Genomic DNA, 27,369 nt, shown 5'->3' with positions numbered 1-27,369 from the left:
TTTAGTTATATTCATATTGTTTGTCATATTTTCTTTATTCAATTTGGTACTTTATGTTCCCGCTAAAGATTTTCATGGAAATTCAGATTTTAGCATTGCTTTTGACATTTAAACTCTCTGACTGTCAGAAAACTGTATTTTGTGTCTAGATTTGGTTTACTTCACACATCTAACTTAAATATTTTTTTGCTAGAAATTGTTGAAACATTAATGATTTAGGAATACAGGTATTTTATTTGGAGCTGCTGAAAGGATATGCAGTTCTGCCTTGTCTTCAGTTGTGAGTTAAGTATAATAGTAATGTTATCTAGCACTGAATAGTAAACCAAGACAAATTTAATGTTGGCACTTTTTGGTTGCTGACAGTTAAGAGATAACCAGAAAATAAAAGTTAGGAACCCTGGGCCGGCTCATTTTGCTTAGTTTACAGATCTAGACTGTGACCAGTTAATGAATGAAATGTAGTCTTTAGTTTTTTGTTCTCTCAAAACTCATGCCATAATTAATGGAGCAAGCTCAGTATGTTAAGCCATCTGTTTTTGTATTAAGTAACTGTTTACAGTTAAGTGCAGGTTTTCTGTAGCATCAAATTATTGTCTTCAGAAATAGAAGTGTTAGTTGTTTGATATATGCCATATATTGGTGGTTGGTGGCAAGAGTCTCTGTGGAAGGCAGGAAATATGTAAATTATTTGAAAATAATAGTAGACTCACCAGAGTTTGGCCAATACAGAGACTGTTGCTAGGCTGGAGGCCAAAACAAGTCCAGTCAGGCCCTGACCCTCGTTAGCAAAGCATTATGAAAATGCTTGACTTTTTTTATGATGTTTATGTTCCTAAGGAGTGGGTTATTAAGATTGGTACTCAGCTTAGCATTGCAAAGTTTGCATTTAAATAACAAGATGGGGCAGTTCTACTGTGGTTAATTGACAAATTCTCAGAAACATGTCCTTGATAACAAAGCATGCTGGGAGTGCAGTAGTTCTCAAATGGAATATGGCTGTTGAGCTGGTCCTAGTGCTGCATTTCTCACTGTGTGATAGTACTGTGGTATATGCTGACTGACCAAAAACTGAGCAGTTTATCAGTGCAGCACTATAAACAAGTCAGCATTTTTCCTGGGCTACTTGTATGACCTTCTAAAAAGCCCTTCATTTTCATGACTGGGGTGTTGGCTAAAGCAATCAATGTAAAGAGCTTCATTTCTGAAGGCACACCTTCCTGTTCCATTGGTCAGAAGCATATTTGCTGAGATCTTTTTTTTTTCCCTTTGTGTAGTCCCCTAACAGACTGCACCTCTGTCCATGCCTTACAGGATATGCCTGAAGTTTTTGTAGTCTGACTGGGCTTTGATAACTTCCTGGAAGGCAGTGCTTGTTGTGAGTACGTGGATATTGCTTTGCCACACTAAGTACTTGCAGCCAGGGTTATTAAAGTGCTAATTTCATGAGAATGACATCTTATGGAATGCAGAACAGCTCCATGGAGTTGTGGCAAGGTCACTGGGACAGCAGCCATATCAAGATCTGTATGTCTTCCCAGAGCACTCTTGTGTTACAAAGATGGAGTTCTCACAATCCTTAATGGTATATAAAATCTCACTTTATGCTTTTTTTTCCATTAGCTTGAAGTCTGTGGCACCTTTGGCAAAGTTGAACCTAGGGCTGCAGTGGTTGTAATATATGTGCCATAGACATACTCCTGTAATTTATCTTTTGCCCCTCTGCTACCAAAGATGTCTCCTCCCCAGGCTTTGTTGGCACACCATGGGTTCTAGCATCTGGGAGGCTGTCTGCTTTATTTATTGGTTGGTACTTGGGGGCCATGTTTGAGACAGAAGAGAGAGGAAGAGAAGGATCATTGTCGTAAGTTTTTATCTTTAGCATCAGTAATGCTTCTCCTTTATCTTCTCTGAAAATTAAAACACTTTTCCCTGTTCTCCATGTGGTGCTCTGTACAGAGATAAGACTTCTATGGGTGAAGCTCAAGAATTCATGAGTTTTAGCTGTATTATTAAGGTATAAAAAAAGTGTGTGATTCTCCACTGGTGGACAGCAGTGTGGGCCTGTGTAAATCAGGTGACTGTAAGAATAGAAGGGTTGGGTGCCACGCTATTTTCCTTACTCAGTAAGTTAGCACAAGGGTAAGTTCAGCTGACAAGGAATGGCAAGTTTGCAAGGCTGTTCTTTGCTGAAATATTGACTTTTGGGAAAGATGATGTTCTAGGCAGAGGTCCCTTGTAAGGACCTTTATGAGGAAGAAAAAACATTTCTTTGTAGTCTTCAGTACTTTGACTGCCACATTAAGTAGGCAAAGAAAGTGCTGCACTAATCTTCTCTTAAGTAGTGTTTCTGCATAGAGAATGCTGGGGGCTGAGCACATGGTTGAAAAACCCACAGACAAGGTGCAGTGAGGAAAGAAGCCTCTTCAAAGAGTGCTGCAGTGCCTGAAGGGAGGTGACTAACTGCACTTGAAGCGTCTCGTAAGCATGAGGGAAACAAAACTCCAGCAAGCCACTGGCACAAATTAAAAACTGCCAGCCAAGCAGTAGAAGGCAAATTCTTTTGGTACAGTGTTACAAGCAGTTATCCAAACTCTGAAGAACCAAATGGTAATGTAGTATTAAAACTGATCCCTAATTAAGATGCTGATAGAATGCAAAGTTGTAGTAATAAGGCTTACTCTTCCTTAAGAAATAGGAGCAGGATTCTGGCTCTGATTCAGCTCAACTAAAATTGAAAAATAAACAGGTAGAGAAGAGGCAGGCGGCAGAAATCTCACATGGGACATTTCCCACCATAGTACCTGAATTCCTCTAAAATACTGGAATTAAATTTGAGAAGAGTATATGATTGGGGCTATTCATTGGGAAGGAACACTGGATAAACCCAAGCATTAAAAATGAAGTGTTATAAAGAAGGATAAATGGAACACAAATTACCTTTTTCTTAATTCACAGGAAAAAGGTTCAAGTGAAACAAGTATTCCTGTGTAAGTTTAACCACTGTGGTCTCTTTTCACCTCAAGGTTGAATTATTACAGTTTTCTGTGCTTGGACAGCTTGGGCTTTTAAGGTAGAAAATTTAAGCCACTGCAAAAAGTGGCTTCCAGCAGTACCTCTTTTTGGGAGAATATGAAATCTGTGCTTCAGGTTATTTGGTGCCAGCTGCTTCTTTTTTTCCCTTCCTTTTTTTCCTTTTGCACGATTTCAAGGTGTTAAGTTCCTTCACATATGTAATGTAAATGTCTTGGAATAAGACTCAAAGACTACTCAAAGACTACCTACTACCCTTTGCCATCCTGCTAATGTAAGTATGCTTTCTTCTTTTTAAAATGTGTTTAGATGCTCAGCAGCAGGTTATCCTGAGCTGAAATAGTTACACTAGACCTGGTAGATGAAGACAGAGGAACGTGATGAACACTCTGCTGCTACAGTGTGAAATATTCCTCTTTCTCCAACCAGTAGTCATATAAATGTATGGATTACAGATATACATCCAATAGTTAGACAACAGAAGCGTTATACACTTTCTTGGTTGTCATTTTATGTAAAATGTTTAATGGAAATTGCTCTGGAGGGGAAAACTAGGCCAGTTCAGAGTGGTCTCTGACATCTTGGCACTAAATTTTAAAGTGTTGGAGATGCCGGAAATTTCTTGGAAGAGGCCATTGCAGAGAGATCAGTAATGTTCAGATGGTTCCACTGGTAAGACCTCTACTTGTTTTCACGTGATTGGATAAGTCAAAAGTAGAGAGAATCTTACATAAAAACACTGACTGGCTGTTGGACCTCTGAGTGTTTCTGGGGCTTTGCAGGTTCTGTCCAACTTCTCTGTATCCAAGTTATTAGAGCAGGCAAGTGGGACTTAAGGATGAATCACTGCAGTGGTGTTTGGAAGGGCTGTGTTTTGTTCTTGGCCTTGTGATTATGGTGGACAAACCTGAATGAGGTCTTCAATCACTCTACCTTGTGTTCTTAATGTAAAAAATAAGGCACCTCAACCTACTTTTCTTTATCAAGTTAGTATAGAGAGAAATTGGCTGCTACTGCAGTTGTTCTTTCCCTTGACTGGATTATCCTGCCAAGAAGCTTTCCAGACTCGGCTCAGGATATTTTTGCCTAAATTGGCAACTTGGAGGCATGCATTTTTTTCCCTTTTTTTCCTTCTTTTCCTTTTTTTAAACTGTAATCTACTATATCTGAAATGAATCACAGTTGTATTCGTGTTAGCTTGACTCCTTTAAAGGCTATTCTTGCTTCTCAAATAAACCACAGAATTTGCAATGATTTTTTTTTTCAGAATAGTTTTTTCATTTGGGGTTCTCATAGTCACAGTATCCTTCTTCATAGTTTAGGGTACTGTTCAGTGAATCCTTTCCCTGAGAATAGTTCAGACAGTTTTAAGTCTGCTAATACAAGCTGAAGACAAGACCTTCCAAAAATCATACTGCAATCTTGTGTTCTGTTCAAGTTGCATGAACACCATTGTTTTATGGGCATTTTGGAACTGTGAAGAAGGAAGGTATGGTTACACATTCCATGCCCTGCTAGAGCCACTAAGTTATGGTTGTGTAGAGAGACAAGATCTCTTGATTTTATTGAGTGTTGGAAGTGGAGATGAGCAGAAAGAAAAGGTAGGGTGGCAAGGAAGTACAAGCAGTGACTGTATAATGATACTTCCCTGAATATTTTTCTAGTCTTCAGGAACTAGTAGTTTGGGACATTGGGAGCCAGAAGTGATGTCTTTCACCAGTAACTCTCCCTAACACCCCACCCACCCAACTAGCAATGACTAGATTATAAATGAAGTTTTATGGAGGTGAAGTTGGAAGAAAGATGAGAATGTTTTGCAGGAATGGTTGAAGTACTTCAGGGGTTATACTGTTTGAAATGGAATGAAAATCAGTATTTTTTAGAATAATTCCATGTACTTCAGGAGTACATAAAAACTGATTCTGTAAGTTAGGAGTTTTTTTCTCTCCTTAATGATTTTCTGGTATTACCAGTTGACTGTGAGATTGCTTAGCTTTCATTATGCTATAGATACATATAAAGGGCAAGTGGCTATTTTAAAGAGTAATTATAAGTAAGAATAGAAAAGTATTAAATACAGTTTTAAAAGGGAGTGGCTGAGAGCTTACTTGTAAAAGTTTATGGTTCTGCTGCTCTCAGGAGAAAGACATCTTGTGTTTGCAAAGCAGGGCAGCCAGAGTGCTTGAAAGTGTGAAAAGAACTTGCAAAGGAAGATGAGAAGGGCTGCTTTAGAGGATCAGAACAATGACTAAAAGGTACAAAATTTGATTGAGAGGAGGCGTGTATGTATATGTGTGTATACATACTGGTCTGTCTGTATATATATAATGTCTTTGTGAGTGCATATGTATGTGTGTATAGGAAGATAAAGGGACACAAATTAACTCTTTAAACCAAGTGCCAGTACTGTTAGAAGAACAAAAGGTTATTAAAAGACTGTGAATTCATTTTAGATTTAGTGTGTAAGATTTCCACTTTCTGGAGTAGTGTGGCATTATTGTAACCACTAATAGGATTACAGCAGGGGAGTGATCCAAATACTTTAGATAGATCTTGATTACTTTATGATAAGATATATGTGACACATTGCCTTCAGTAGTAAGCTTACTAGATTTGATAGTTTAAAAGGTCCCTCTGAGTTCATTGGAGTGGGCTTGGGCTTTAGGCATCAGTGTGGCATTTTACCTTCTCATGGGTCCCCCATGGAAGGGGATGGAGAGATGGCATTAATCCTGGTCCTTGGTTGTTTCTGCTTTGGTAATATGTTCTAGATTGAGGAATCTTCTGGTGATTAAGTTTTCAATAATGAAGACAGTAATTTTGCCATTGAAAGTCTCAAGTTATCAAGATAACATGACAAAGCTTGTCTTCTCAATATTATCCTATTACCTTTATTATTTGCCTGAAAATTCCTCTTTTGTTTTTTTTAATTGACACTGACAATCATTGCCAAGTTGTTTATGTCCTCATGGGCAGCCATGGTAGTTAGTAATCATCCACTGCTACTCCTGACATGAAGTTAAGTGCTGTCACCATTGAATTCTGTATCAGAATATGGGGATAAGTCACAGTTTTAAACTGTGGCACTAATGCTTTTCTTGTATAAGAAAGATTGGTTTTAGAGAATAGTGATGATAGATGAAGTTTATTTAATCTCTGAGGACTGTTAGATGAAGTGTCTCTAGGCAGCTTCTGATAGAATTTGTTTTTGAGCAGATTACTTGTTTCACTGAGTTCAGAGATGCCCAAGTTGGTGCTCTCTGGTTGGGTCTAGCACCATTACTAACTTACTTAGTGGGGGTTGTTCTCTAATAAATTGTTTTGCTTTGGCAGAGAAACTTTTACCTTTCTTTCCAGCCTGCTTTTGTTTTGGGTAAGATTTATGATTTTCTTGAGGTGGAGATGAATAGAAGCAAACATTGGTCAATAACAGAGCTCTGTGGAGGTAATGAATTTGGAGAATGTTATGTGTATAAATAATTTTTCACTAAATTGGAACTGAACTATAACTCTGCTATTGTTCATGTTGAACGGGGACTGGAATATTGGTTTTCTGAACACAGTATCTTTTGCTCTTAATAAGAGAGGTTGCCAAAATAAAACTCAAGGGAAGAATTCAAATGGCAAACAAAGTATATATTAAGCAGTAATGTTTTTTTGGAGTAGTGATACTGGAGACTTTACTGCTTAATTTCAGCCACCTAATAAAATGGATTTTTATTTGCACACCATTTCATGGCAGCAAAGAAATGGAGCCGTGTAGGAGCATAGTTTCTGTGAAAGGGAATTACAGGGAACTGAACAGACAGGCTCACCTTGAGGTGTCAGGGAACGTTGTGGCTTCCTTCCATGTTTACATTGAAATGTCAGGAGACTTCATGTTGGTAATTTTGAAATTGTGACATGTGAAGAAGGACTTTTAAAGCAAAGCTGCAATTTGGTGGGTTGTGTGGCTTTTTTTTTTTTTTAACCAAGACAGCAGACCAATAAAGTGATATAGTAGGTGATCATTGCTTCTAGAGCTGTTTATCAGTGTTTTTATATGGTCATTCTGCTGTTCCTCCTCATCTCAGTTTAGGTTGAAGCTGAAGTATGCCCACTGCTACTTGTGTTTTAGGGTTGGATGCAGTTGAGGGAGTGGCAGCCTCTATGGAGCTAAAACTGGAAATGATGATCAGAGGAAGTCTGACTTCACACGTTGAGGTGGAACATGGCACCACCTCATGTGTTATCTGGCACAGAGCTGAGTGCTCTTCTTGAGGTGGATGCTGTGCAGTGGCTGTATCTGAGCAAAGTCCAGTGTGTAAATCCATGCTTTAGTTTTCAGTAAACCTTGCTGATCACAGTGTAGACCCACCTTTCCCAGGTTACTGAAAGAAAAATTGATGCCAACCTGCAGCTGCCAGATCTCAGGTTGCAGCCTGAGGTCAGGGAGCAAGGTGCCACAATAGTGGAATTATTTTGCCTTGGAAGAGGTGAAAATTGGAGTTCTGACACCTTGAGAAATCCAAAAACGAGCTATTTGGACCTCTCTGTTTTCAAGGGATTTATAGTGTTTTTCATAGACCTTTAAAAGCTATCTACCCTTTACCTGTGTTGGTTAAAAAAAAAATAGGCAGTAGGGTGGTTGAATGTTTAGGTTTTTTGGAGTAAAGATAAATCTTTAGTGGTTTGACCTTTAGAAACTTCATTAAATCTGTCTATTGGCTATTGATTAGCCAATAGACAGATTTAATAACAACAAAATAATACTCATCTTTAGATCAGTGATTTGGTCTGCAGCTGTTTTATTTTAGCTAATTCCTAGAATGATTGAATCATAGTTGTATGGGATCTGCTCATAGGTGGTGAGTTGGTTTGGGGCTTTTTGCTAGTCTACCAAATACCTGTTTTTAACAAAACTAGAAAAGTTCTATTAAATTAAATGCTACACATATTTTTGTGGCATAGTTGTAGGATAAAGTATTTTCAGAGAACTCCAAGTACTAATTTTGGAAGTCTCTATATATACTTTGCTGGTGTGCAGTGTAGTTGTATTTTGTGTTAGCTTTAGAAATGTGTCATTTTCAAGGTTAGTTTTGAAGATGTCATTAGCTTTCTGCTTTCAAAAAATGCCTAGTGAACAAAACCAAAACATGAACACACAGATTTTGATGCGTCAAAATTAAAATGCACTCTGGTTATTTTCTGGAGTTTTCAGTCTGATGGGATGATTTTTAAAATTCAGCTTTGACATTTGAAGGGTTCTCACAGAAGGTTTCTCTACATAGTTATGAGACTATTTCCATCTCATGCAGTGTTTGAGAGAGTATTTAATTTTAGAAAGAAGTGTTTAAGCTTTGTTGTGGAAACATTGTAGTGTCTTTGAGATTAATTCTGAGTCTTTCAGAATTTTATTTTTCTTTAGTCTTGTTAGTGTTGAGTAGCTGGCTATCTCATACAGTGTATTTGTGTCCTGCAAGCCACTTGAATGACTTTATAGAACTGGAGTGCAGTTTCCCAATCTGACTTCGCTCACGTACCAAGACTACTGCAGGCATAATTAATGCTCTGACTAAAGCTTGCTGGTTTGGGGAAGTAATGTGGGTTAAATGCAGCCTTTGGATGAGACTCCATGTCCAGGGCAAACCAAACATCCTCATACATGTGCCCCACACCCTCCCTTGAACTACTTTAATTGATCAGTGCATGCTGGCTGTGCTGTTTCTGCTTGATAAGTCAGCAGCGGATACTCTGCTGCTTTTTGTTAGGTTATTTTTTTGCTGAGTTTTAAGACTTTTTTGCTGAGTCTTTGAGCATGCTAAATGCCAGAGCTGGCTTAAGGGATAGGATCTTCCCATGTGGTCTGGGGAAAGATGGGACCCTTGCAACCAGCCAGTATTAATTTTAGGCTGACAAGAACTGTAGCTCAAGTTGTTTTAATCTGGATTTGTCTTCTGCTCTGAGAATGTAAATGCTCTCCTGGTTGACACTGTAAGCCCACTGCTGTACCCAGAGGTGCTAAAGATTACAGTGAAGGGAATTGTTTGGTTTTTTTGGTGGACTCATTTCAATGCCTTTTTTAGCTTTTGGCACATTGAACAGGTAGGTTGGTGCCTGCAAGTACATCCAGAAGCTGTGGAAGAAAAAGCAATCACATAACAGATTTCCTTTTGTGATTCTGCTGTTAACAGCATTGCCAGTTGTCTGCCCTACATCTAATTCCCCAGTCATCAGAACAAAGCTTACAGGCTAGAATACAAGACTAAACAGGGATTTTTTCCCCCTTGTTGAGTTCATCTGGGTACATCACAGTGCTTTTATGTACATAGTTGCAAACATTGCAATGTACAGGCAGACCTTTGGATCGTGATTTTAAGATAGTGAAGGAGCCTGCAATACATAGCAGAACCATGTGCAGGCTGTCACAGAAAGTCTTGAGCCCATTTTGGGTGGCTGAGGATTACATTTACAAGTAGATTTTTTTTCAAAATAGTCCTGATGGGTTGCTTCCACAAGGCTATCTGGTGTTTAGCCCAGTCACTCAATGGACCCAACAGCTGGGTGCTCTAATTCAGAGGGATATATAAGTTGGCACCAGTGTGGGGGAGAAGTATTGTGGCCTTGGTAGGATTTTCTCTCAGAGAAGCTGTGTGTGCTCTTTCCAGCAGACTGGTTGTCTGTGCTCAGTGATCTGATCTGCTGCTACTTTGCAGGGATGGAAATTGTGTTTGATTTTCTGTAGTGTCAGTCCCTTTAGAGACTTTAGTGTGCTCTGGAATTACACTGGCAACCTGTTGCCCAGCAGTTCCTCAGTGTCAGGTTTGGAACTGTGCTGTGCTGGCCCCACTGAACTATGTGTGACTTGTCTGTTCAGCCAAATGCTTCCCCTGTACTTAATTCAAATTTACCTCATCCCTCTGACCTATATACTATGAAGACAGGTGTGAATGTCTCCCCAGTTGCTTCACTGGTGAATGATGGGAATAGTGTTCCACTGAGCTTCTCTGCACTGGTGTTGTCAATCCTCTGTCCTTTTCTCATTTTGGTCTGCAGGAGACCCCTGTGGTTTTTCTAGTTGGTTTCCTGCTTTTGATGTAGTTAAGTAACTTTGCAAGGTGCTACCCAAACATGTTAAGTTCTATTTCCTGTTTATTTTGACCTACCATGTATATTCTGATTTCTTCTGTTCTCATTAAAAGCTGACTTCTCAGATTTGCTTCCTACCTTCGCCATTTAATCATGTAGTATGTAGGTTTTTATTGCAGGGACTGATGTATTCCTTTGACTGCTTTTGTTTTGCTTCAAACTGTGAGGAGTTTTTCCTTGATCTCCTCATACAGAATTTTATCTGCTTTTTTTTTTTGTAATTTTTTCCCCTCTCTTCAGGGTTATGTGGTTTTGGGTTGGTTTTTTTGTTTGGGTTATTTCTGAGGGGAAACAGGTTTGAGAGATTGCTAATTGCCTTTTTTTTTACACTGTTCCCTTAACATTCATTATCCATGTGCCAATAGTTTTTTGTGTCACTGTATTCAGCTGTGATGTCGAAATACAATTGCATTGCAGGCACAGTTACATAGCAGCATTCTTATCCTTTAACTAGTTCTTGTGTACTGCTAAAAACTAAGCCAAAAATGGGATCTTTTCTTGTAGGTCCTAGCACTAATTTCCAAGGTAGAAATCATTATTTGGGGGTAAAAAATCTGCATGGCATTCTAATGAGTCACAGGCTTCACTTTACATCAGGAGATTTCATTTGCCCATTGTTATTACCTTTCTTAAAGTTGAGACTCTGTAACCTTCCTGATCTGGTAATAAAGATGATCATGCATCTTTATTACTGGATTGTGTGACTTCTAGCATAAGAAGTTAATTGGACTTCTCCTCTCTTGTAACACTTTATGCCATTAAATGTTTATTTAACCTTCACAGACTGTGCCATTCCCCACCTGCCTGTTGTTTGTTGCTCCTGTTGGAATTGCTGAGTAAGCTGGCAGGCTCTCAGCATTATCCTGTTTTGGTTTGTCCTCCTTCCACCAGATCTTGGAGATCCTTGTTACTTTGAGGGTGTCAGGTGAGGCCAAGTATTTGGGCTTCCCATGTGTTACTTAGGAAATTTCTAGCAGTAGTGTAGAAGTGTTTGTGAGTTCCAAAACTCTTATTAGCATGCCAGTCTGGCTGACTCTGGCATGACTAATGTGCCTGCTTAACAAGTTCTTCCTGTTCCCATCATGCCTGAATCCTGGCTGTCTGTATCACTGACTTCCTTTCTCAGCCTCACATGTGGATCTGGCAGCACTTAAGAAAGTAAAACCATGGAAATCCTGAGTGTAATGCTTCTGTCCATCAACCTGAGTTTACTTTCCAGAGAATCCATCCTGTGATTCCATACACTGCTTTTACTCGTGTGGATTCAGTGGACTACTGGGTTGTTTGGTTGGGTGGGTTTTTGTTTTGTTTTGTTGGTTTTTTGCTGAATCACCAAGTAGTCACTGTTCAGTGTAGAAGCCCTGTGAGTTTGCTGCCTTTCCATCTGCTGGCTGCTGTGCCAGCAGTTGTTAGATGTCACAAATAGAACAAGCTGTGTATCGAGTAAAGTCATCTGATAACCACACCTGCCTCTTCCCAGTCCTAAGTCTGTCTACTCCAAGGAGGATTCCTGTGTCAACAGGAAGCAGAGGGTGGATTGTTCCAGAGATTAACTCTGATCCATCCTAGGTGCACATGAATTCTAGAGATGTCAAAAGACATGATGAAGCATGGAAGAGAAAACAAGTAGGCAACACAAGAACCTTTTTCAATGGTGTTGCTTGTTATCTATTATAAAACTTCAATGAGGTTCATGTGAGGTAGTGGGCTTTTTAAAAGTTTTTAGATTTGTTTCCTCATAATGAAGGCACATCCCTAAAATTGTCAGTCTTCAAATAGGAAAAAAAAAATGCATTTTTGGGAAGCAAAATTGCAGACAGCATCTGTACTTTTGTGAGCTTGTGTTTGGTAAAAGACTGTGAAAGAACTGATGTTCCCAGTGAGGATCTGCTTTATTAGTGTCCCAGGGACTGCCAATGGAAGATTCTGCTGGAAGAATGTAACTACAGGGAAAGCTTGTAAAGATGCTTCTGAATCCTCCTGTAATTTTCTTTACTAGAGCTGGTGTGTTTGTGTTTATGGGTTGTCTAATTGTATGGCTGGTGATAGAAGGTGGTAACCAGTATACTTGCTCAGAAGATGGTGCTCTGTTATCTTGGCTGTCTGAAAGTAGTAAGTTGTATCTATTGCCTGCTTAAAATTTAGCCTCAGTGCTGGCTATGTGTATTACTGCCTCTTTGTGTCACTAACCTGCAGTGTATTCTCTTCCAAAGGGATCAGTGACCAGTCACCTGGCTTATTGCTAACACACCTCTCTGTTCCCTGAGTGCTTAGTGTGTTCTTTTTCAAGGTTAGCATGGTCATGTTTACCTCATGACCAGTTTTGTTCTGCCTTGTGTGTTGCATAATCTGCTGAAGCAATGTGTCTGAAAGCTCCTCTGCTTTTTCCAGCAGTATAGTCTGTCCTCATGAAAGTAATTACCTCTCTTTAATAATCTTATTGCTGTTTCCTGTTGTTTAAGCTGTACTGCATGTGTTTCTTCTTGTGAGATGCGAATGTAAATAGTGAAGTCATTGCCCTTTTTTACTGCCCCTTTTGCCTCTCCTCTTTTTGAGCTGCCCTCGCTGTGCGTGCCCCCACACAGTGAAACAGAGAAGAGAAACACACTTGGTCTAGGCTGAACTGGCAAAAAGGAGAGAGATATTTTTAACCAGATCAGTTCTTCTATCACACGTGTTCACTGCAGAACAAGAGAGTGTATGGCTGGCTGGGGATGGGAGGTTACAGTGAGTGTGTATTTATTTAAGCTGCAGCTCTGGACTTCACTGTTACTCAACCCTTGATGCAGTCATTAGTGATTTAAGGGGTGGGAAGACAATGAGACATCATCCAGTGCATCTGAAAGCATGGTATCCTGTGTTCTATGCCTATGCTGTCTTGCTTAGAGCACCCAGTTTCCATAGATTTCAAACCAGGGAGAACTCTCTGATTTTGAATCATCTTTGTCTGCCTTAAAAGTGCTGTCTTTTGTTACATCTTTATCAAAAAATATAAATTCCATTTGGCTCTAATTTCAGCCCTGTGTTTACACTGCCTTAAAAGTGTCATCTCATTGCTTAAATTACATGGCTAAGTTCTATACAAACAGTGCAATCTAGAATGCATTGATTCAATAGTAATTAATTTATTCCAGCTGTTGAGTTAGTGAAATCTGAATTAGAGGGCAAATTCAGATTCTTCTGAGGCTTGTTTTTTTGCTCCTCTTGCATTGTTGTGAGCTTCTTGAAACCACTTCCAAAATTATTGAATGTTTACTAAATTTTCAAGGTTAAACGTTTGGAAAATAAATTCTAAAAGTCTGAAAGTAAATGCTAAGGTATCTTCTTGTTTGCTTCCTCGTGTTTCAAGTCTCCTGCAAACTACTGTTATGCAGTGGACTTTAAAATATGTAGTTTAAAATAAGAAGGAACAATGGTTTTAAAGGAATAATTTTGCATGTTTGGCTGAATTGCAGTCTCTCCTGTCAGCTGACACCTTGGCATATAAGTTTTGTAATATATTATTGCTATAAAAAATCCTGTGTAGTTTCAATTTTTTCTTAAGGTTTCTTTAAATATTTCTCAATCCTTTGAACCAAATTCCACTTAAGCAGAAAACTCCTGTGTGTTAATTTCTCACAGGCTTGGCAAATTCTGAGTTATTGGCATAAATTGTTTGTTCATCTGTTTATGTTGTGCCCTTAGGTGCTTCTGTCTCAGCGTGCATCATGCATTTGGCAACTAACAGAAAGCATTTTAAAGGTCCAAATGGATGCCTTTATGACTATACCTAGTGTCTTGTTTGTATAAAGTGCCTGAACTTAATTAAGAAAGTTATTTTCCAGAACAAATTGCATACATTGCATTGCCTTCTTCTACTCACTGATCTAATATTTTGAATGAAGAGTGTGTCTCACAGTTAGCTGAAATTCCTTAAAACATAAGTTATGATTAACCTGTAGCAGGAGAAGCCCAGATATACCTCTAATAAAATTTTGTGTGACCTTCTATTAACTGTAACTCCTAATTTTCCATTAATGGCTTGAGTAACTGCTTCAAGTAATATTTCAGCAGAACAAACAAAACAGTTTGTGAAAATCCAGTGGTTACTGGCAATTTGGGTAAAACTGGCAAGTCTAATCAGAGTGAAAAATTCATTATCTTCACTGGCAGTGAGAACAGACTCTCTTTTAAGGTAGTCTGTGTAGACTCTGAAGGTAGAAGTAATTTGTTTTGCTGTCTGAACTCTCTGCAAAACAATGTTTGCTGGCTCCTGGTTTGTAGCAAATATGCAGCAGCTACTTGTGAGCATGGAATTGTTTTCCCTCTTAAAAGAATGGAAATAATGCTGTGGCACAAAGCTCCCAGACTTTTAGTGCTTGGAGAATGCTTTTTCTCTATCAAATTTCAAAACTAATTTTATGCCTGCATCATTCTGCTAGTGATAGAAGGGGAAACATTATACCAGTGCCTCAAAACTAGTGTTTGCTGCATTCTTGCTAGTGACTTCTAAGGAAATAAAAATATAGGAGCTAGAGCTATTCTTACCAGATTTCTTTAGCACAGTCTTTTATGGGGTAGAAGTTCTGAAGATCTTACACAGCTTTCTAAAACATGTTTCATGTGGTGTTCTTAAAACATGTGGGTTTGGATACATTCATGGAATTTTAGAAAAGTTTTCTGCTGAATCCTTTCAAAGCATTAATTGTGAAAAAGTTATTATGGAAAGGAAAATACTTTCAGTGGAAATATTTTGTCTCAATTCCAGTCTGTACCTACAGTGATCACAAACTATACCTGAGATCTTTGATGGTCCTGAAATTGCTTCAACTTTGACTTGCAAAGCATCCAGTTATGTTACTAGGCTGACTGTTCTGCCCCCTTTAAAGTGCTTTTCTTTGACATGGCACTCTCTAATTCAGGACTGTTAGGTCCGTCTGGAGAGGAGACTCCATAGTGTTGCTTTGGATAAGTAGTGCCAGTCCTTGATAAGTTGAAGACTTGTCAGTTTGTTAATGGGTACATGTGTTTGAGCTCATTTTTAGATATAAGAGCTGCTTGTGGTTTGAAGTTGCCCACTTTCTTTGAAACTTGGGTGGGGAGGTGACTTTGGCTGGAACCTATCTACCTTGAAAAACTTCAAATGTAGCCAGAGTTTCTTGATAAGTGTTTTCCTGGTGTTTCTATTAAGAGCTACCTACGGGAACATAAAATAGTGTAGTGTTGTCTGGGGAATGAGAGAGGTGGAAATACCAGCTTTGCTTTATGAATAGTTTTTCTTAACAAACCAGGAGTTTGAGTGTGTAATCTGAAGTTAGTGTGATTTGATTAAAAGGAGTATAATGGATGACTACTCATAAAGGTATCAAGGAAATAAAAGTATATTTCTTCAGAACATTTTAAAATGTCCCAGAGAAAGTCATAATTAGGTGACTGCAGATTTTGAAATAATAATTTTAATAATTTGTAATGACACTGAATTGATTTATTATCTTCATAAAGTCTGATTTTTCTGCTCTGGTTCATAATTGTGCAATTGAGGAAAAAGAATTGCTTAAGTAGGTCAGAGCATAAATGTGAAGAATTCTATAATGTGTATATATATTGTTGCATAATTTTATTAAATATTGCAAATTATGGTGCCTTAATAACCTGGAATGTGGCGACACTTGTTCTTGGGTGCTTTTGACAGTAGAGCAGAATTTTATCTGGAGTTACAGTCCTTACCCAGGATGTATTTAAGAAGCATGTGTACTGTCTGGAGAGATTAGACATTACTTTAGGAAGAGAAGTTCCAAAGAACCTGAAAGTCTGCATTTCAAAATTCGAACCCCACTTTCTCATAAACTTTTGCTGATTTTTTTTCTGGGGAACATGCTGAATGCTCCAGAAGTTTTAATCAAAATGAAGGTTCCAGAATTTATGGAGCAAATAGAGACTTATTTAGTGAGGGTTGAGGACTTTCTCCCTGACTAGTAATGGGCATGTGGAGTGTAATAACTTGAGTATTACATGATTTCTTCCCCCCCAATCTTTTTAAAAAGTGGTTGCAAAAGGAGGTTTAAGTATGAAAAAGATGGAGGGAGGACAGAAATGGAAGAGGAAATTAAAGGAGTGGGATAGGGAAAGAAATCCTAAAAACACATGGAATACAGAAATGAGCACAATGAGCAAAAGAATGAGTTTTGAAATGTAACGAGTTTAGAGTATGATGGAGGCAGGAGTGCACATTTATTCTGTAATAACTTGTCACATCTCAAATTGTGTGAGGGTGATAATGGTCATCAGAGGAATGTTACATGTTAATGGCTTTGTTACAAAACAGTGTACAGTTCAGCAATTCCTGATCTAGTGCTTAATAAGAGCCAGAATCATCTAGGCCAAGTGCAGAGCCATCCTATCTGCTCTCCCACATATGGCACTGTGCTGCTCAGATAAACATGCTCGCCTGGAAATAGTCAAGGGATGTCTGTCTTCAAGCTGCATTGCTCCAGACCTGTGCTGAGAGACTTGTAGGCACCTTTAATGAAAAGAATATTTATGGAACAATAAGCCTTTTTAAAAAGCAAAGCTGATTAATTACTGTCTTTTAATTTTTTGGTGTTAACATAGAGATGGTTGGTTGGTTTTGAGAAGCAGGTTTCTGTGTGTTTATCCTGCTGGTCAGGACTTGGATAGGATTAGCAGAAGTTTACAAGATCGAAGGCTAAACCTGGCTAGTCAGAGGTAAATATGGCAGGGCAAGGGATCATGGTGTGCATGATCACAGACAGTACTGTGAAAATGCCCTGGTGAGGAGCCTTGGCATCACAAGTGCTGCGACGTAAAGAGTGTAACCCTTTGTCCCATTCTGGTAGCTCTAGTCTACATTGTTAGCTTCTGTTATTTAAAACTAAGAGACGTGTTCTACATCACATTCAGAGGAAGGTGAAAAACTCCTCTCTTTCACCACAGCTCCTTCACTTCTGTAGTCTCTTGAGGAGCACTGAATTTTTCATTTTATTCTTCTTGCTTTTTGATTCCTCCGATCTACTCTCTAATCATGTCCTCCCCTCCCTGTTTTGTGTGGGTGCCGGCTTCATGCCACTGTTCTTCATCATTGCAAGGAGTATTTTCAATTTGAAATGACTAATAGTTTCCCTGTTGCATGGATGATTCTGACAAGAAGTAGTAAACATAAAGGCTGTGCTAACATGAATATTGCTAAGATCAGCAGCCAAGGAGCTGGAATAACCTTGCGATACTGCATTGGCTAATACTTGGGTCATACTTGGAAAACTTTCTTCACAGCTGTATGGGTTAGAAATACCCCTAAGGCTTGATTTTTTTTTTTTTTAATTTAAAAATCTCAGTTAAATAACGTAGCCATATCTGCATGTATCCCTTCTGGCCTAACTGCAGAAGTCTCTGTTGGATACTTATTTTAACTTTATCTTAATTTCTTGGGGATACAGATGGCTTTAGTGACTAAAGTACAGCCAGCCCTAGGCTTTGATGCTCTAAAGATACTCAATTCTAGATTACTTCAGTTAATGGTTTAGCATCTTTCCAGATGTATAAACTTGATACCTGCTGATTAAGGTATAATACAGCTTGATGATCTTGGAGTTTGTGGTAGAAAAGAGCTGTGGTTGGAGCATTGTTGAAGTGTTGTAATTTGAAGCAGTCTGAGCTGATGAACTGGTGTTTCTTCTTGGTTAGTGTGTGCATACTCAGCAGTGTGACACATCAGTCAGTCCCTTGTACAAACACAGGTTATACCCATTTGAAGTTATAATGTTGGGAATTCGGGGAAGATAAACATTCCATTTTAGAGGACAATTCAAGTGTCTTACCTTAAAACAAGTTATATGCGCCTAAAGATTCATCAGTAACTCTGAGCAATGAAGTGAGTAATTAATTCACCTGTAAGGAAGATGCCATCCCGAGGAATTTCCAAGTGTGCTGTGACCTGTAGGACTGCAGACCTTAAGTGACTGTACTGCCCTGAGAAATATCACTGTGGAGAATGTCATGATTTTGAAGGTGGTTTCTTGAAAGTGCAGTCTGAGGAACTGTAGATATTCAAACTTCTTTTAGCAATGCTTAATAAGCTGTGCGTAACCAATGTGTGTGATTTCTGAGGCACTCTGGGTTTATTAGATGTAAGTATGTATTTTAGCAAAGTGAACTGCAAACTTAGGAACAGATGTCATAGAAACTCAATTTGTTTCATGAACTTGAGGGGTTGTCTTCTGGGAGTTAAAGGGAGAAGGTACAAAATGATGACTTTTTCATTTGTTTTGATGTTTTGTTGGTCATGACTGACTGAGCATTCAGTCTAAGCATACCTAAAATTTCTTGTGATCCCCCTATAAATTGTTGGTTGTACCCTCTTACCTGGCATGCTGCCCATGTTGCCTGAGCTCGTGTAATAGAGAGTACAAGAATAGCAGCTCTGATGCTGCAGCTGAAGGAGCAGACACAGATTCTAGCTGTATTTGTGAATTTATATCCTTTTTGTCCATTTTTAATGTGACCTTAATTAAGGTGTTGTAGGTTCACTTTAAAAAATGACCTATGAGGCAGCAGTCCTTTTATTTTTAACCCTGATTATACTGTTGTTTAAACTAGATATTCCTAAAATAGTAGCTGCTTTCTGACCTTCCTTAAGATTAGCTGCTTAGATAAGCAGAACTTACTAACAAATTCACACCTAGCAGCTCAGGTTTGAGGCTGATCTCTCTAGGGCACATGATCATTTCAGGAAAATCACCAAATAATACTTAGTGGTTTACATGCTTAAAGAAATCAATCTCTAATTGTTGATTTCTGAAATACAGTAGTTGGAAGAGTTGCTCGTGTAGTCCTGAGAATGATTGAAAGAATATGCTGTGCCCTCAGAAGTAATTATTAACCTTTTCAGTGATTGTATAGTATTTTAAATTCAAAAATTGCAGTTCTTCCTTCTGACTTCTGAAGCCAGTAGGTTGTGATTGTCTTTGGGTCACCATGCATTGGCAGTAATGAACCTTCTTCATTGACTAAATGTGTTGAAGGAGTACTGCAATGCAGACTGTTTTTAAGAAGCTCAGCATATTTCCCACATGGAAGAAAAATGTTATCATGGAATAAATTTCCGTCTGTTTGGGGAAATCTATGGTTGACATGCTCCAGTCTTTGTGGATTTTGCTGGGAAAAAAATTTGCTGTCCTAGAAAGTTGAGGTTTCTTATGTATATGTGATTTGACACAGGCAGGGGAATGGGTTTGAGACTTTACTCAGTAGCTAATTCTTTTTTTGAGTGTGTAAAACTAGTCAAGCAAATTGTGCTGTTAACAGCTTGTGTCAAAATATGTGTTGTCTCTGTAGTGAAAAAACCCCAACTTTTTGTTTGCAGCTAGCCCAAAAGGCTCATTAGAACCTTTCAGAACAGAAAAATTTGACTTTCAGAACAGGAAAAATATAATATATGGGCTTCTCTAAATTTTCACTTTAGAATGCTTTTTGAACTTGAGATGAAGAAACTGGTTTCTATTCTGAATTCAGAAAAAGTTGAAGAGCACCTTGAACCTCAAGAAAGCTATTCAGTCTTCTGTTCCTTGAAGCAATAAATTTTTTTCTGATCCTTGAAATATGGTTAATATTACGTATCTCTCTTTCCTCAATTCTGCAATAGTGCTACATAAAAGGAAACATGCAGAACTATAATATGAATGTGGGTTTTTCAGATTGTTTTTGACTATGGGATTTGTAATGACAGTTCTCTCCCAAAGTTTTACACACAGTTTCATGTGTGAATTGTCCCTTTGTTCTCTTACCTTGCATCATACAAAATTAGAAAAGGAGTCTGCAGTGAGCATTTGGAGGCCGTTTGATCTTTTCTCTTCTTAAAGGATGGAATCAAATATATTTACAGCTTTCCTGAGAGTGGCCAGTTTTTGGAGGCCTTTGAGGATACACTGGTGATGGCAGCTGTACATCTTCCAAGGCAGTCAATCCCAACATTCATGTTTCTTACCATTAGGACTTGCTTTAATTGAATATCTTAACAGTGTGGGTTTCTCAGCATCCTCTGTTGCCAGATGTTCCCTTAAGTTTCTGAGTAGCTGGCAAACAATTTCCGTGTCTTACTCTTTCTTCTCACAAATGATTTTGTGAGGAGAGTGGCAGTTTTCCCTTTATACTCATTTATATTCATGCATTGCAAATTGATTGTCTTGGTTGTGCCTTTTCTTGTGCTTTGCTGTTTTTCTGTCTGTCTTCAGTTTTTCCTAGTAGATGTGTTGCTGTGATTGTCAATCTTTATGCACTTGAGCCTTTTTCCTTTGAGGAAGGAGCTTTGGGCTCCTGTGAGAAGCTACTGAGTTCCTTTTGTTGCTTCTCTCAGCTCCTGGAAAACTGTATGTATTAATTGTCTGCATTTACCAAATTCTGTCTTTGTAAATGTGGATGGAAGGCTGTTGCTGTTCTCTTATTCTCCTTTGGAGATTCATGAACTCCTGTCTTGACTTTCTTGTGTCTTAGCAGACTTTTTCTGGAATATATCTGGTGAGCTAAAATGTCCTTGCTTTGTGTGCTTGTATGTAAAATGTCCTTGCCCCACTTTGTGTGCTTGTATGTTGATGACTGTTTGAGAAAGACAGCAGATGTTTTTGTGGTTGTTGACCAGCTCTGCAGTTTTATCCACCAAGTTTCCCCTTTCATCACAAACCAGGTATTCCCAGCACACCTCAGAGGTCTGCAGGTGCCCTTGATAAAGCTGTTGTGGGAGGTGCTGCCTCCTTCACTCCTGAGCTGTATTCTCTGATATCGAGTAATGAGAGTTAATTCATGGAATTGTGACATCTGGAAATGTCCCAGCCTGGAGAGTGCTGGAATTGACTGCATCAGTTACAGGAGGGAGGCTGCTCTCTGTGCTTCCAGACAGGCCTGGCACTGCACCTGTACAGGAGGGGTCACAACAGACTGTCCCAGTGACAGACTGGAATTCCTTTTCCTCCAGATGCTTCTAGTTGGAATCAGTATTATGTGAGGGTTTAGTGTTATTAGAGAGTGTAGCATGATCACAAATAAGACAGGGTAAGCTTCATGTGAAAGAATATAAATCCTAAAATTTCTGGAGCTGGGGAGCAGTAGTAGCTCATTCACTTGTGTGAAACAAAAAGGAAAATGCTGGCAGTGCACTTTGCTTGTTCCAAGTGCCTCCTGGGAGTGTGAGAGCTTGGAGATCCTCAGAGCTGAAGTGGAAGCACTCTGGTCTTACAAAGGGATGAGTGTGCAGCTTTTCCAAGTGTCAGATCCTACAGCTCTGGGTGTCAAGTAACATGAGGGCTGTGGAGGCTGTCTCACCTTCTGTGGTTATAAGAGGTAGTGGTTAAAGAACTGTAATTGAAGTATCTGTCTAAATATCGTTTTACCTCCCAGTTCATCAAGTTAAATCCTTTTCACTTCAAAGTCCTCCAAGTTTTTTATTACTTGGAAGTCTTCAAATGAAACAAACATTTCTCACTCATCTTTTATGAAAGTAAAGAAATTTCTTTATCTGTTACCCTTTCTTTCCCCTGTTCTTCTCACCTTCCTCCCCTTTCTTTTTCTCCATATCCACAACAAGGAAGAGAAACTTTTTATACTGGTGGTACCAGGGCCAGACTAGTTTATTCATGGTTCTTGCTTTCTCTCCCACACCCAAACTTAAAGGATCCCTTCACTTTTTTGGTAAATAAGAGGCAGCTTGTATCTAGTGCTGCTTTGTATTGAAAGATATTTTTAACAGTGCATTCTGCATGATGTCAGTGTAAGTTATTGGCATGATGACTCTTATCTGTGGTAGCTGACTGATTGCTAAAATAGCTTGCAGGCTTCTGCTTTCAGTCTAAATATTTTCAGTAACATATAGCAACAGGTGAGTAATTAGTTTAGGCAATTTTTGCCTGTGAAGCATTACCAATGCCCTAAGCACACTTTTTAAGCATGATGTATCAGACACTGTTCCTGATACTTGCTTCCAGTGTTTAGATAGGTTTATACATTGTGGCCTCCATGGGGATTGTCCCAGTTCTCCAGGAGTTGTAACAGATTAATGCTCAGGTGAAGTATGAGGCTGTCCTAGTTTTTTCATTAATGAGAAGGGGATAATAGTAGCTGGAGTCTGACATGGGCAGTAGTGATTGGGTGACCCAAGCACATGGGCTTCAGCCACACATTTTCTGGCTTGCGTTTAAGGTCCGTGTTCAGGGTGTTGGATGTGTTTTAGAATCTGACAAGCAGACGACTGTGTGTGTAGGGCCCTTTTGATGACTGAAGTTCTATATAAGGAGGTAATTCCGGTTTAAACTCAACTGTGTTGCAGTGGTCTCTTTAATTCAGTGTTGCCACTGAAAGGAAAAAACCATATACATGATCAGCTGGTTTTCATGGGGTAGTGCCTGAAAACTTCTGTAGCAAATATTTGAAGCAGTTCCTGCTAGTTAGATTAGAGCTGGGCAAGACTTTTTGATCAATAGCAAGTCGTGCAGTGTTTGGATGATGAGTTTATAGTCTTCAGGTTGCTTGTGAATTTGCTGTGGCACCTGTAAATAGTTTTGGATACAAATACTTTTTCAGTGTCTGGCACTCAAACAAACAACAAAATCAAAATGTAGACCCTTACAAAAGCAGATTGATTGTCATGTTTACAGGGGCTTCAGAGGATCTGTATTTGGTCTCTTCTTCTGTTCCCTTTTGGTTTGAAACATCCTCTACCATCTTTCAGCTACTGATATTTGGTGGTGCTCTGCAAAACTCCTGTTAACACTGTCAGCAGCATGTTAGAGGTTCTTGGCACCACAATGAGAAGCTGAACAAATAAATTTCCGAGTCTGGTGGTTCAAGATAGCTCACTCCCAAGCTTGGAGCTGTTTTGCTTTTATGCTTAATCCTTAACTGAGTAAGAGAACTGCTTAAGGCTGATTATTAGAGCACTTCCCAGGGAAGTGCAGTCTGGTTTTGTGGATGTTTTTTTCTTTAAACTAACAAACAACAACATCTGCAGCTTTCTGACTACATCAAGAGGGAACCAGACAGAAAGGTGAGAGCACTCCACCCAGTATGCTTTTTTATTCTTGTGGGCTATGTGGCTTCAAACTTCCTTAGGCAAAAAGAAGACTGATCTCCAGGATGCCATGCATATCCTTGCTGTATGTCCTTGGATAATAAGAAATCCAAGCATCTGCAACCTTTCCTGCTTCTTACTAAAGATTTTTAGATCTAACAATGTGCTGCTCAGAAAACTCTTTTTTGTATTTTAAGAAAAACAGGTAACAAATGAAATTATTTTTTTTAAGTTGAAAATGTACCAATTTACTTAGCTGCTTTTGACATCAATATCTCTAGAGTTTGGGACTTTAGCTTTAAATTTGCAGTTATGTCAGATAGCAAGTTTATTTGTGAGTTATTGGCTTTAGAACACAACAAAAGAATTGCAGCCTTGAGGAAGATATGCTGGCAGCTGAAGCCAAGGATGCCAATGCAAAGCTAAATAACATCACTAGTAAGAAAAATACTCTTTTCTTCCCATAGCTTGTCTAGCTTCTGTGAGCAGGTTTTCTATGGTCTTTGTTTAGTGTAAGACTAGAAATGCTCTCTGAAGATTTTGTATTAGTCTGTAAGAGTTAGTACTAAAAAGTAGCAGTCGGTGTTCCTAGTTCAGAGACGGAAGCATCGATTCAGGTGCAAGACCTTCCTCTGTAATTCTGTCTGCAGTTCCAAACATGGATGTTCAAGAAGGCAAATTTAAACTGGGAAAAAATGTAGAGAAGGGATGTGATGGTCAGAATGGAAAGGTCCCCTTTGAGAGGAAACTGAATGAGCACATCCCACTCAGCTCAGCAAAGTGAAGTCTGAAGAGGCATGTGAATTATTTCTATAAATACTTTGGGGAATAATAACCAGGAAGGGAAAGAACTATTTAAACTAAAGGACAATGTTGGCACAAGAATAGATAGGTACAAGCTGGCTGGGAAAACATTTTGGCAGGAAATTGGAATGTTTTCAGAGGTTCTGAACTTTAGCAAGGTTTTGAGGCAAGCTTCAGATTTTTCATTTTGGGGATTTTGTCTCCATTATTTTTACTGCTGACAGTAGAACGTGGATCATTTATGAACGGAATGATATAATTATTCCTTAGAATAGCAGGAGCACTGAAGGTCTCTTTCAGCCTTATTTCTTGAATTTTAAGAGTTAGAATCCTCTTGAGTCACTGACTGACTATTCTGAACCTGTGGTCCATATTATACTTTGAAGACATCTGTGATGGTGATTGGGTAATTCTGTTCAGTAGGCTTAGATTTCCTGTGTAGACATCCTCATACCTTTAGTGGCTCCTGGGGAGCAATACAGAAGTTGAAAGGTTGGAAAAACATCTTTAGTCAGACTTTGTGTTGTATGGTAATAATGGCTACCAGTGGTGGTTGATTTACCCAACTCAGTCAGAACAGTATGTTTATACTCCTACTACCAGTAGCACAAAAATATATGTATATGATTTTTACATTTTGTTTTGTACTCATTGACAAGGACCTTCAAAGTGTAGGCAAATATTTCAGTGCTATTTGACCAACAGTGAAGTTCTGTGGTCTTCTCTTGTCCTTTAAAGTGGCAGTAATCATGCACCTTAGAAGAAATTCACTTTTGACAGGGAAGTAAATATGTATATGTTTCCTTGAATTACAGCCCTCCACTAAGTGTATTACAGCTAATAAATCTCATAATCCAAAGATAAAGGTCAAGAGAATAATCCTAAAGTCCATTTTGAGTCTTACTCATGCTTATTTCTGTTCAAGGGGAGAGACTGGTTTCAGTGCCATTATGATCTAATAATTTTGTTGGTACCCTTAAGGGTGACTGGGATACCTTTCTTGAAAATGTAGTAAAATGCCAGTTGTTGATCTGAATGGAAAATAGTGAAATAACCCAGATTTTATTAAATGTTTGGTAATGGGCTCTTTTGGCCTTATGCTTTTCAGTACTTACTAAACAACTTTTAGAAAAGGAAGGGGGGGCGGCAGTAGAAAAGAAATAAAAGGAAATCCAAAAGAAAACTATGACTTCAGCTTCCTCTTTTATTCATTGTCATTGAAAGAAGGGAACTTGTCCAGCTCAGTCAAGTAAGAAGGAAGTTGCTGTACCAGCAGGTGATAACAGGTTTTAGCAAGTTAGGAGAGGACTGTGTGCTGCTGTGTTAGTGCTGCAGACTGAGGCATATCCTTTTCTGCCATCACAGTGCAAGTATCTTGTGCCACACCAGATAAAGCAGATGGTGTGGAAGGAGAAAAGGGATATGGGCTGTTCCTTGAGAGTCCCAAAGTGCACCATCCCTATGTATGGACCCCCAGGACAGTTACACCCATCTGTACTACACTGTGCAGTGCTGCAGTGACTGATCTCATATAATACAGTGCACTCTTCTCTATGTAATGCACTTTGATTTGTCACCTTTCTAGAAAAAGAGTAAATTTTACATGCTTTTCTTCTTGAAACATCCCTGTTCATCTCAGTATTAGAAATCTTTGTTAGGGTTAGTATCCAGATGCCATGTGCACTCCCTTGAGAAATTATTAGTGCAGTTTTCTCTTGCTTGTGTATTGATTAATGCAGTTCTCTAGAACTGCAAGGAAAGGTTTGGTCCCCAAGACTGTATGGTTCTCCTCTTTCGGATTAATTTAGTGGATGAATTGGTTTGTTATTAGTATTTCTTTGTAACTATCATGGTCATGCGTTCAACTTAGATTTTGCTCTACTTCTGGTAATTTTTGGTATTTTTAAATGGTAACTTGGGATTCATGGAGAAAATATCCTTTCCTCTGGTTGTTCTTTAAGTTTAGAGGGTGTTCCTGAATTTTGTTGTCTTCTAAGGATTTCTCTTTCTAGCCAGCAGTATTAGGACCAAAGTATTTGTGTTCAGGAGGATGGATGGCTAGTGTGGCAGGGGTATTTTTCTCTTCCATAAAGGGTTTTCTTTATATAGAGATCTCTAAGGTGAGGCTTTTCCCATTCACAAGAGAAGGTTAATGGGTAAGGTACACTGAGCATGTTGGATCTGTTGCCAAGCAGTTTCATTCTGTCCCTAAACTATTCCAGTAATCTTATTTTCTATTATGTCTCACGAAGAATGTTTCTAGAACAGTCAGAAGAATTACAAAGGACATTGCTCACTGCTATGTCCTGTTCAGATACAGTCATTTTAGAGATTTGCCCCCTGTTGCCTGAAATGGAAGGGCACTGTTCCTGAAATTTCACTCCAACTGTCAAAATTGCTCCTGTGATCACGTTTCTCTTTTCCTCCCTACCGCAGCCCACTGTTTGTAACGTGGAAGATCGGTCGAGATAAGCGATTGCGAGGATGCATAGGTACTTTTTCTGCCATGAACCTGCATTCAGGACTCAGGGAGTACACACTTACTAGGTAAGAATTTGTTTTCTGTAGCCTTGACTTACATATTTAACTAGTCTGTTGAGGAGATGATAGGTGTGTTTTGGTTTGTTTTGGGTTTTTTGGCTGTGTCATTGTATGGGTCAATGAAAACCTGTGTCTCCTTTTGATGCTGAGGGTATTGTCTGGATATTTGACTGCTGGTGTCACGAGGCCATGCTTGCAGTTAAAAACCATAAGTTGAGCCTATTTTCATTTTATTGGTCTGTAAACTACTCTCCAATAGCTTATTGTAACTGATTATTATGGTATTTTTCCAGTGTTCAGACAAATTTTAACCTTAGTAGTTAATGTCAGGCCAGAAGACCAGAAAGTCAGATTTGGGGATTATCCTATTCACACTTCTAAAACAGCAGGTATTCTCACCTCTTCTCCATCAGGTGCTTCCAATCAGCTGCAGTTAATTTAATGCTACAAATTTCCATTACATGTTACTCTTCAGATACATCCCAGCCCCTGAGTGGGAAGCTTCTGGATGAGGGAGGTAAGTGATGATAATCCTTCACTCCCTGGCAGCATAATCTTCATGTTTTGATCTACACCTAAATTCATTCACCTTAATATTGTTCCATTTCCTTTGCATAGAGTGAAAACTAATAAGTTTATCACTAGAGCTAGTAACAAGCTTTCTACTTGTTTTTCTAAGAGTTTTCTTAAGTTTATTCTCTAAAGAATCAATGGAATTGGGTTCCTTTCAGCTACAATAGACTTTATTGTGCTTTTTAGAAGCTGCATTCTGGCATGTGTAGACCTCTAAAATTGTCATCACTTTAAATAAT

General features: G+C 38.8%; 1 protein-coding gene across 1 annotated transcript in view; it reads left to right on the top strand.

Annotated features, from left to right (window-relative positions):
- The window catches only part of AMMECR1 (AMMECR nuclear protein 1), a 72,718-nt gene that overhangs the window by 7,177 nt on the left and 38,172 nt on the right, over nucleotides 1-27,369 (top strand). Inside the window, 1 exon segment of the mRNA XM_030968001.1 lies at nucleotides 26,453-26,563. Within this exon segment, the coding sequence (XP_030823861.1) occupies nucleotides 26,453-26,563 (111 nt within the window).

The sequence above is a fragment of the Camarhynchus parvulus genome, chromosome 4A (assembly GCF_901933205.1).
Source record: "Camarhynchus parvulus chromosome 4A, STF_HiC, whole genome shotgun sequence".
In the NCBI taxonomy this organism is placed as follows: Eukaryota; Metazoa; Chordata; class Aves; order Passeriformes; family Thraupidae; genus Camarhynchus; species Camarhynchus parvulus.
The sequence above is the reverse complement of the archived record's forward strand: the minus strand, read 5'-3'. Positions and strand labels throughout refer to the sequence as shown.